General features: G+C 42.8%; 1 protein-coding gene across 1 annotated transcript in view; it reads left to right on the top strand.

Moving 5' to 3' along the window:
- Positions 1 to 12,500, top strand: part of shank3a (SH3 and multiple ankyrin repeat domains 3a) — a gene marked incomplete at both ends in the record, with an annotated part of 197,232 nt that overhangs the window by 161,528 nt on the left and 23,204 nt on the right. Inside the window, one exon of the mRNA XM_084453217.1 lies at positions 5,411 to 5,486. Coding sequence (XP_084309343.1) covers positions 5,411 to 5,486 — 76 coding nt within the window. The remainder of the gene's footprint in view (positions 1 to 5,410; positions 5,487 to 12,500) is intronic.

Here is a 12,500-nt window from a genome sequence, read left to right as displayed (position 1 = left end):
GTCTGCGGTTTGTTCCTTGGCGCCACAATCACACGCCACACAAGGTACCAAGCCCCATCTGTGCATCGATGAGCAGAAGCGTCCGACGCCGGTTCGGAGGCAATTAAGCATCACCCACGCCGGTCTGGGTAAGTCCATCCTGGGAGGGGAAGGACCGGCGGCCGGGATAAAATCACAGAGTCTGGAGGTGTTTGCCTCCTACTCCGCATGCCAGGTGGAGTCCGCCCATCCTGTCTCGTGTTAAGATCTCTGCATTGCTGCAGGAGATCCCGTGCAGCAGACACAACATTGTGTCTCGACTTGAGACGCCGGGGAGGCTCCGCTGTTGCAGTGAGCCTGTCCTGGAGCAGGTGGTTAGGCTCCATGGCTCGGCAAGCGAGACGTGCTGTGGTTCCTGTGCGGCGGAGGCCAGCGGGCTGGATGCCTGCAAGGATGGGAAGGCTGTCCACAGGAGTGGGACGCAGCATCCTGTCAAGATGTGCAAGGCTTTGTTGATAGGCGAATGGATGAGGCGGATGTGAGCGCTGCAACACCAAACCGGTGTGCAGTATTCACTGGTCGAGTAGACCAGGGTTAGGGCTGCCGTACACTGTGTTTTTGCGCCGGCACCCCAGCCTGATCGGACCAGTCGCCTCATCAACGCCACACAAGCTGTTAACTTCTTGCGCAGTGACTCAAGGTGTCAGCGAACCGCGAGCGACCTGTCCAATGTCACGCCAAGATAGGTTGATTCTCCGCTGCATGGCAGGAGTGTTCCATCGATGTGCACTCTGAGGCTTCCTTGTTGTTAAGGTGGAAGGCCGCCAACACCGTCTTTGCCTCGCTGAGCTTCAATCTCCATTTCCAGAGGTATGCCACTAGTGTCTGCATGTCCTGGCTCAAGGTCTCCTCCACGGCCTGCCAGTCTCCAGCGGAGTGCACCATTGTGAGGTCGTCTGCGTAGGCATACTTCCTGGAGACTGTGATCGGCAGGTCGTAGATGTAGATGTTATAAAGGAGGGGGGCCAGGGCAAATCTCCGGTGGACGCCGTTCTTAAGGCATCGCAACCTGCTTCGCTGTCCGCTACCGGTGGTGAGGGTAAAGCTGCGGTTTCGGACAAGCTCCATGATCATGCTGACCATGTGCCTGTCCGGCAGCAGGTGGAGCAGCTTGCAGGTGCGATACGGTGTTGTAGGCAGTCGTCAGGTCTATAAAGACGGCTCCGGCCTTCTTTTTAGCCGAAAAGCTGTCCTCGATGTCTTGAGTCATCAAAGTGACTTGATCTACAGTAGATCTCCTGCGTCGGAACCCGACCTGCTCCTGTGGACACACTGTGGATACACTCTCTGACCAGACTAGCATGTTAATCTTTTTTGTTGTTGTTGTTTGTTCATTTATCTTTTTATTTATTTTTCATGTGACATTGGATACATTTGATTTTGTATTATTATTTTTTGTTTGTTAATTGTCTCTTTATTGATCTATTTTATAACCTATTTTATATCTATCTATCTATCTATCTATATATTTCATCTATTTGTTAGTTTACTTAATTAACTGTATACTTAATTTGTTTCCTCATGTTATTATTGAATTGTATTCTTGATGCTTTGGCAATATTTTTCACCTGACATTCATGCCAATAAAGCATATAGATATACAGTAGATATAGAGATATAGATATAGACATATTATAGAGATATTGATATAGACATATAGATAGGATTACAGAGATATATAAATATATAGGCCTAGATATAGATATAGAGATAGAGATATACTCTAGATCAGGGGTCTCAAACTCAAACTCAAATTGGCTTGGGGCCACTGCTGGTATTGTCAATTCATAGGAGGGCCACTTCAATGTCAACTTCAAGGACTACTAACAATAAGAAAGTGCAATATTTCTGAAAACGTCATTTTTCATTTCCATAACTAGACTCACAAATCAGTCTCTAAATGTTGCAAGACTATTCCATAACTAACATTTTCATCATACAAATTCAAATCTATACATTTTAATATATTTTAACCGTTAGTGCATTTTTTCCCCCTTACTTTTATTTGATCTTGAATAGCCTACATTTCTACATTATTCTATTTTAGCTGCAAGATGCATCACTACTGTAAGCCTGACCTGGACCTGTACTTGCATTTATTAAAGTTCAAATTTGTTTCCATTTCTTGCCAGACACTTGTAGGCTACTACTCTATTTCTTGAAAGACTGCTGGGTCGTTAGCCCTCTCAGCTGTGTGGCTTGTTTTTTCCTCTCGTCTCCCTATGACACTGTTCTCCATGTTTAGTAATGAATATCTCTTGACATTGTATTCCTTTAGAACGGCCACTTGCATATCACGCAGGTACAGTAGCATTTCCATTGAAATCCACAAAAAATACTGCAATGTCCATCTTTCTTGAAACTGCCTGTGTTCCAGGCTTACAGTAGTGATGCATCTTGCAGCCTAAATAGAATAATGTAGAAATGTAGGCTATTCAAGATCAAATAAAAGTAAGGGGGAAAAAATGCACTAACGGTTAAAATATATTAAAATGTATAGATTTGAATTTGTATGATGAAAATGTTAGTTATGGAATAGTCTTGCAACATTTAGAGACTGATTTGTGAGTCTAGTTAAGGAAATGAAAAATGACGTTTTCAGAAATATTGCACTTTCTTATTGTTAGTAGTCCTTGAAGTTGACATTGAAGTGGCCCTCCTATGAATTGACAATACCAGCAGTGGCCCCAAGCCAATTTGAGTTTGAGACCCCTGATCTAGAGTATATCTCTATCTCTATATCTATATCTATATATTTATATATCTCTGTAATCCTATCTATATGTCTATATATGGTTAGTTAACCATGAAAACAGCCTCTCGGTGGCGAGCTGCTTTCTGTTCATAGTCGCGTGCGGATGGACTGTGACTATGCAGCATTTCACCCCACATTTGAACAACTTGTATTTTGCATTGTTGGCCTGCCTGCCGGCGCCGTGTAGGCTACAATACATTTTTTTGGGGCTGGATTACATTATATTCCTGACATCATGTCCCGGGCCGGAAGGAGGGGTGGGGCGGGCCGCAAATGGCCCACGGGCCGGGAGTTTGAAACCCCTGCTCTAGATATAGATATAGATATAGATATACAGTAGAAAAATAGAGATATAGATATAGAGATATAGATGTAAATATAGATATATAGTTATAGAGAGAGATATAGAGATAGAGATATAGATGTAGATATATAGATATAGAGGTATAGATATAGAGTTATATATATATATATATATATATATATATATATATATATATATATATATACAGTAGGACCCCACTCATCCGAACTTCAGAGATCCGAACCTCCCGGTCTACCGGACAGGCTTAAAAATGTTTTTTTTTTTTTTTAGCCTGCTGTAGGATTTTCATTACAGTACAGTACTGTATCCTACTGTGAATAAAAACAGAACTGTATCTAGACCTACATGTTGCCTGTAGGCTGTAGCCTACTGTCACGTTTAATTTATTTGTTACTTTAAAGTTGAGTGCAAAACGCAAACGAGTCTGCTGCGCGAGAGCTGCATTCCTTGGTAGCCAGAAAGCGCGTCAGCAACCTGAAGCAGAGGAGCATCGAGTCATTTTTCATTCCCAGTTAATGGACTTCAGGAACACAGACCTGTTGTGGTTATGTAGATTAGCCTACTAGACCTACTGTATTTGTTAAATAATAGCCTACAGCCTAGGCCATGTTAGCCTACATCGGTTGTTTTAGAGACTTTCTTTTAGGCTACAATAGCCTAAGACACGACAACTTGTCTGTCATTTCATTTATTTATTTATTGATTATCATTTGCTCTAATTGTTCTAATGTTGGGTTGTTTTTAGGCTATACCATTTTGTTCTGCGAATATAGTAGCCTATGGATGCAGCGTACGCCTCATTTGAGAATAAAGTACTGTATTTGATCAAAGCATGCACTCAAGTGGAAATTTGGTTATTTTATTATAGGCTACTGTAGATCTATTATGGGCTAGGCTATATGAGTTTAGTTGGCTTTTTGATTGCAATTTTGATGCATTTTCACAAGTAATTAAGGGTATTTATTGGTCTATTATGAGTCTATATGAAACAAGTATACCACTTATTGAATTTGGTGCATTTTAACATAAGTTTCAGTCATCCGGACATTTCAGAGATACGAACGACCTTCGGTCCCGTTGGGTTCGGATAAGTGGGATCCTACTGTATATATATATTTATATATATATATATATATATATATATATATATATAGAGAGAGAGAGATAGATAGATATAGATATAGAGATGTAGATATATAGATATAGAGGTATAGATATAGATATATAGAGAGAGTGATATAGATATAGAGATGTAGATATATAGATATAGAGGTATAGATATAGAGTTATATATATATATATATATATATATATATATATATATATATATATATAGAGAGAGAGAGAGAGAGAGAGAGAGAGATGTAGATATATAGATATAGAGTTTAGATATAGAGGGGTGAAATGAGAGGTGGAAATAGATTGCTGGGGAAGTGGAGACAGACATGACTTTGGTCTTTAATTATGGCTGTCAGTGTTTGTGTGATAATCACATTCTGAGGTATTCATAGCTGTCAGTCTGTCACACACTCGCACGCACGCACACACACACACACACACAGACACACACACACAGACACACACACACACATCGCTGTCCAATTTAGAGCTTTGGTGGCCGGCCAGTATCTCAGAGCCTGTAGTCAGCAGATTGTCGTTTAGAGGGAGAACAATGTGTGTGTGTGTGTGTGTGTGTGTGTGTGTGTGTGCGTGTGCGTGCATTTGTGTAGGGGGGGCATCGATCTGCCCAGAGTTCCACAGTATAAATCCACCCAGGCATTGACCGGGGGCCCCACACAAACAAACACACACACAGAAACACACACGCACACACCTGCTCCACACAAACACCGAGAAACACACACACACACACACACACACACCTGCCCCACAGAGACACAAACACACATAAACACACCCACCTGCACCCCCCCTCCCCCCCCCCCCACACACACACACACACCTGCCATCACAATACTTCTAAATGTAGATTGTATTGTATATTGTATGGTATAGTATTGTATTAGCCACTTCGTTATAGTATATTTTGCACTGCCCTGTCTTGTTCATGCACTATGATTTATTGTCATGCACCAACAGACTAAAGCAAATTCCTCGTGTGTGTAAACCTTGTATGTGTAAAGTTGTCGGATTCTGATTCTGACTCTGAAATCTGCTATTTCTCAAAATCGTTCTCAATGTTTGACACTTGAAATAGTTGTGAAGTTGATATAACAGTTGTATCTTCAGTAAATGAGAAGGGCGTATCTGTGTGTGTGTGTTTTTTTCAGAGACACGAGAGGACCGCACCAAGAGACTGTTCAGACATTACACTGTGGGATCCTACGACAACTTCACCTCATACAGGTACACCGACACTACAGTACTTCAGCTCATACAGATAGGCTGACAGTACTTCAGAGTCTCAGGAATGGAAGAGACCAGGGGTTGTAGCTTTGCCGCCATCTAAAGGAGACAGGGGGCCAGTGCACTTACGGTCAATATGGAGTTTTGGAGCTTAGATTACTGAAATGCATACAACGGTGTGTGTGTGTGTGTGTGTGTGCGCGTGTGTGTGTGTGTGTGTGTGTATGTTATGTGTGTGTGTGTGTGTGTGTGTGTGTGTATGTGTGTGTGTGTGTGTGTGTGTATGTGTGTGTGTTTGTGCGTGTGTGTGTGTGTATGTGTGTGTGTGTGTGTGTGTGTGTATGTGTGTGTGTTTGTGCGTGTGTGTGTGTGTGTGTGTGTGTGTATGTGTGTGTGTGTGTGTGTGTGTGTGTGTGTGTGATTTACATTCAGAGTGAATGGCAATCCCTCGTTATGCTCCTTCCCTTCCTTTGTCTCTCCTCGTCCTTCCTTTGTGTGCGTGTCTGGAAGCCAGCGGACCTAGTATAGCGTCACTCCCTCCCTCCCTCCCTTACTCCCAACAATGTTGGCCTGCATTTCTCTGTTGGCACCACAAGAGGCTGTAGTCCCAGCACACCAAAATCAAGAAGGACAACAAAATCAACCCGCCGCTCTCTGCTGCCCAAGTAGAGTCAGAGCATAGGACTCCCACCCGGGAGACCAGGGTTCAAGACCCGGTGCGGATGATTTTATGGGACTATACCCCAAACTTTCACACGTTCATCCTTTCACTCCGACCGTTTTATCCCTTACCTAAATTCCACAAGTACAGTAGTGGTCAGAGCATTGGACTCCCACGCGGGTGGAAGCTGATTTTGCTGCGACATGCAAATGCCTCTTCACAAAAAAAGGAATGCTGCCAAAGAGACATGGGAGTAAGTTATTTATTGATTGATGTATTTGTCTCAGGACAGTGTTACAGTATAGTATTCATTTAGGGTTAGAGTTCATTTGCAAAAACATATCTGCGTTTGGATTTTTGACCATTTCTCATTATATATGTATTTAATTATGGTGATTTGTAATTTTATTTCATAAACATTTTTCCCATAAATCACCTAAACATGCCATGGTGGCGGCCCTGTTCCGGTGGAGTGGGGAGTCCGTCCCACATTTGGCTTTTTCCATTTATATACCCTTCCCCTCAACTGAGAGTGCCCTCCACAGCTGCGAGTGACACTTAATTTGGACTCGGAGTGACACTTGGTGGCTGAGTGGGAGTGAGTAGGGGCTGGTTTGGGATTGGGCTCCAATGTGTGGTTTGGTTAAGTAACCAGACGGGCTACTGCTGGGGGACTACGTAATAATAACAATAATAATAATAATAATAATAGTGATATTACCGTTAATATTGCTGTTGTTATTATATTTAATAATAATAATAATTATTATTATTATTGTTGTTGTTATTATTATTACTATTATTATTATTGATTCTGATTGTTATTTGTGTTATTATGACAATAATACATATTATTATTATAATAATAACAATACTACTACTACTACTACTAATAATAATAATAATAATAATAATAATAATAATAATAATATACCTCAATAATAATAATAACTGGACCTCAAGGGGTCTTTAATCAACCACAGTGACACACAAGTACACAGACGTGATCAGCGACTCAGCACACAACACACACACATGCATCTTCAGTGGTCGCCGGTGGAATTTGTCCTCATCCTTTTTTCCCATCCAAGCTGTCCTTCTCCAGGGGCAGCCAGGAGCAGAGGGCAGCCTCGTCAGTGGCGCCCGGGGACCAAGTCCAAGTGCTCAGTCCAAGTCCTGGTCAGGGACCGGACTGAAGAGCATCTGTTCTTCTGTATGTTTTTTTTCCGTACTCTTTCACTGAACTCCTCTGTGCACCTACTGTGGTGCTGCATCGATCACAACCACACGCCTTCAGATCTGCACACTGCGCCAAGCCCTGAGGATGAAGTATCTCAGGCCGTATGGTTTGGACTGATTGGGTGGTGTACCTCTAGCCCAGGAGGAACAGGGGGTGAAGTGGGAGGTGGGGGGGCTTCTTGCTTTCCCCATCTTGTGAAAACAGAGAGAGCTCTTATTCACTAGCTCAGGGATGAGTCTGTTGTCATGTGGATGATGAGCTCAGGGATGAGTCTGTTGTCATGTGGATGATGAGCTCAGGGATGAGTCTGTTGTCATGTGGATGATGAGCTCAGGGATGAGTCTGTTGTCATGTGTACGATGAGCTCAGGGATGAGTCTGATCGCAAACTGTCACTGTCTCTTCATGTTTTTGTTACTCGCCCACCTACCTGCATCCCTCTAGTCTCAGTGAGGATAAGTCAATAGGATGACACACACACACACACACACACACACACACACACACACACCAGTGGAGGCTCGTCCATTGAGGCAGGGGAGGACAGTCCTCCTCAGTTTTTGGAGAGAAGAGAGGGATTAAAATATAAATATATGAATTTATTTATTCATAATTAATATTATCTCAGTTTTGTTCATAAAGCAGGTTTTCCCTATGGATAAAAACCCATTATTAAAATTCTAAAGCTCCAACAGTGACATCTATAACATGCAGCTGGAGGACCCATAGATATCTATGGAAGGGAGGCTAGCCTCCCTTAAGGCGGGTTCTTCTCTCTTAAATCAATGTAATGCATTTTTTTCTTGCTAATTTGTGATTGGCCAAAACGCTGAAAAATTACCGCAAGGGAGGCTAGTACTCCGGCCCTGTATTAACAGGATTCAGATATTGACATTTTGTTAGTCCAATCACATTCCAGATTCCGGATTAACCACAGGGAAGGCCGATTGAGTCGGCGTTGATGTCTGTGTTTCTCTTCCCTGTGCCATTGGAGACTTTTTGTGTGTTCGTAGCTGAGCTCCATAATATAATACATCCGAAAGTATTATGGGACATATTATACATCAAACTGTTCGTCTATTTGTCTTGATTCTAGCCATCTAAATATCTAAGATGAGATAAATACTTTTTGAGCTAGAGCCGTCTGAACACGACAGTTCCACTGGCTGGCTATTCGCCTTATTCACCTGGCAGCCATATTGGTCAGTCTGGGGTGCGGATGCGGAAGTGCCGATTACAATCAGATTCTGGTAATGATGAGTGTGTAACCCCGATAGTGTATTCAGCCTATTATTTTGACTATTTTGGTTCTTTAAAGTCCCAGTTAACCAAAATCAGAGATTTGCTTGAAAACACATTCTATGTGTTAGTGATGCATTGCTGATAACATGTAAAAATGGGATGAACCATGTGTAGTACTGAATTGTGAAGCTAGACCAGTTTTGTGTTTTTGACCAGTTTTGATTTCTGGATTTTCTGGGCGGGCTTAAAACGGTACCGGATGACGTAGAGCGGTGTTCTTAGCATATCCCCGCCCTAACACTATATAAAGCTAGAATGGATTTGAATCTTCGGTTCTCCTGCTCAACCTTGAGTCTAGAATTAGCTAGTTTTAACCAACAGTCTAGAATTAGCTAGTTTTTCTTAGTTAGCAATGCCTATGCATAAAACTAAACGAATATGCATCCTTCCTGGATGCCAGCAGGAATGGGATGATAAGGTCTCCTTCTTTCACTCCCGAGTAAAGCTGAAATGAGAAGCAAATGGTTAGCATTTTTGAAGAGCCATGGTGTTACAGAGTCTGTCACCGCTAGCGCCCGCCTCTGCAGCAAACATTTCACTCCCGAAAGCTTCTGCAATTATAATATGAGGCTTTTGGGTTTCACGGACTCACGACTGGTCCTGGTGAATTCGGCGGAGCCAACCATCTCCCTCCACGGCCTCCATTCTCCTCCTGTCAACCATCTCCCTCCCCGGCCTCCATTCTCCTCCTGTCAACCATCTCCCTCCCCGGCCTCCATTCTCCTCCTGTCGCATCAACCTTTGGTGCCGACACCGCTGCCTTGTGTGCTTATAGCTAATTAACGTTATAACGTTAGCTAGGTAACGTAAGCAATAGGGAAATACACTGCTACGTTAATCTACAAAATGTGTCTTGACATTTATGTGGTAATGTCAGCTATGATGAATTATATTATATCTTAGGAGGAATTATAGCTAACATTAGCTATGTAGCTTGCAGATGGGAGTGTGTATAGCCTATAACCTTAGTCTAGCTAACATAGCTAGCAGCACCGACCAGGCGACCACCCACCAAATAACGTTACGGATGATATATTATGACTATAAGCGTTAACTATACAGAAACTGCCTGCCATATTTGTGGCACCTGATGTGCGTATGGGTTCACCGGTAATGGTTACAATATATTTGTCCAGCGGGAGACCGGGAGGCGGGAGCGAGGGGGATGGTTAGGTAGACCAGCTGCAGCTGGAGAAAGACGCACCCTCTCCCAGTAAAGCGGTGCTCGGCGGCTACTGGCTGAACATTCCAGTTCTGTTGGTGCGGGAAAGTTGAAGCCGAGTGCTCGTTATTCTCACACATAACATTGCCAACGAGAGTGGATGAGTCTGTCCCGATTATCAACTCCGGTAGTGTACGCTTCTTCGCGCTATCAGCGCTGTTCAAGCCAGTGACTAAAAGGTACATTTTAAACAACTTTTTCCATTGATCCCAAGGGACGACAGGATCGCCTGGGAGGGATAGGAATGGGTCCGGAGGTGGCAGGGAGAAAATAGGGACAGACTCATACATTCCTCGTTGCCTGTTTTTGTATTTTGCATCTAAGGGCAGTAACACTGGCGCGTTGGTATAGAGAAGCTACAGTTTTACCTGTGTTGTTTGTCAGGAGGTAGGTTAGGAGGAAGCATCTGTGCGTTTGACTCATTAGACAAGTGTAATTTCAACTCCTCTCTGTTTTCACAAAGCTGTGCCTTCCTACCACAAAAGAGACGGTGTGCCAGTGTGACTATGCAGACCAGAGAACGGTACTATTTGACAGGTTCTTCCCTCCACACCCCCTCCCCACGCAATTGGGTGTGGCTTCGGTGCCTTCAGCAGACACGCCCCCACGGTCTCAGACCAGAGAATGCTGCTGATTTTTAACCGATTTTGAAGCCTTATTTTATATACTTAGCGACATTTTTAATCACTCAGATTTGGCTGGGTGGTTAATGACATGTTTTCCTGTGGTGTGTGAAGCTCATAACAAAAATTTGAACTGGGTTAACCTGGACTTTAAGTGGTGTTTTTACAGCAAACTTTTAACATTGAAGGCAACGGGCACTTCCGCATCCTCACCCCTCATTACGTCAGACTGACCAATATGGCAGCTGAGGTGAAGGCGAATAGCCAGTAATGTTAGCTACGAGGTGCACGTCAGGCTACGGCATAGGCAGGCGCGCAGATTGGCTGGAGGCGCAAACTGTCGGAAACTCGTCCAAAACATTTCTAGAGACTGGGTCGCAACACCGGATCGGAGAAATCCACAGCCTGGCTCCTGCTTGCGTGAGAATTGATCGCTTTGCGGTGCTTATTCCGCATCCAGTGATGGATGGGTGGATGGAAAACTTTCAACAGAATGTTCATATTGTTCTGATAGTAGGCTACATAAGAGTGTCCGCTTTGACAGCAACCCAAATCCCTAATCCCATAGCTGTACCATTGCTAGCTAGTCATGAGCGAACTGTTGGATACTGCATTTGCTGTGCAACGTATTCCATTGTCCAGTTGTCAAATCTATTTGCCAACAAACTGTTTGAGAGCCAGCACACCTCAGTGTCCCCTAATCAAAAACATTTTTCATATATCACCTAGCCTCTCCAGCACCTCACCAATATCAATTATTTTCTCTCTTTAGAGAAGAGTACAATCCATTACAACAACTATTGCTTACAATGTTTTATTGTTGTTTTGTAATATTTTATCATGAATATGATAAATAAATGCTGCATGTAGTTAAAGAAAGTGTTATTCAGTTTTCCATATGCTAAAATTGACTGTAAATCCACTTTAAAGCTGATATTTCAAATAATAACTGACTGAGGGAAAGTGCCCCCCGGCGCCCATGGGCGGTTCGCCTCTCTTCCTCCTGTCCTCCTCAGTTTTTTGAGTCACCAGCCGCCACTGACACACACACACTCACACAAACACACACACATAGGCTACATGCTCACTAGAGATGCGCGGATGGAGTTTGAGCTCACCCGAATCCGCATGCACTCATCAATCATCCACCCGCCACCCACCCGACGTCATTATCTTCTCAAATTTAGAGACCCGCACCCAACCCGCCAAACATGAATTTTCGTATTTACATTTAAATTATGTCCAGCCGTTCATGCTCATTCGCTTTTCATATAGGCGCATTTTCTTGACTTAAACAATTTAAAGATTATAGGCTCGCTTTCGCAGGATCTCGGTTGATGAAGTGGTCGAGGGTATTTGAGTGAGCTGCTGGCAGGTCTCGCGCTTTCTCGCAGTTGTTATAATATATGTAATTATAGTAGTTATTAAATACGAATATAACGGACAAATCCACCCGCAATCCACCCGAAATGAATCACAATGTTGATTTTTATTGGCCCACCCACCTGCAGATGTCGCAGATATATCCGCAATATTCGCTTCTCTAATGCTCACACACACAGGCATACACACATGGATGCTCGCACACACACCAAGGTTATTATAGTTAACGAAAACTAACTAAAAAACGAAAACTAGGTGTGAAAAAACATTTTAGTAAACTGAAATAAAAATAAAAACTAGGCCATACAAAAAAAACTATAACTAACTAAAACTGTATTGTGTGTTTACAAAACTAACTAAAATAAACTAAAATTATTGAGAAAATGTCCTTAGTTTTAGTCTTTTTCATTTCATACATAAGCCTAGTATTTTGGGTGGATATGAAATCTATCCTCCATGTTCTTTAGCTGTGCCCCTGCGCAGAAGTAACCTGACGTGCGCCAGATGGTTTGTTTCACACAGAATTAAATAATGTGAGCTCACAAGATCAGGATGGTCTCACGAGGCTAGCGCAGAAGAAAAAA

This window comes from Borostomias antarcticus, assembly GCF_949987555.1.
Source record: "Borostomias antarcticus genome assembly, chromosome: 18".
NCBI lineage: Eukaryota > Metazoa > Chordata > Actinopteri > Stomiiformes > Stomiidae > Borostomias > Borostomias antarcticus.
The sequence above is the reverse complement of the archived record's forward strand: the minus strand, read 5'-3'. Positions and strand labels throughout refer to the sequence as shown.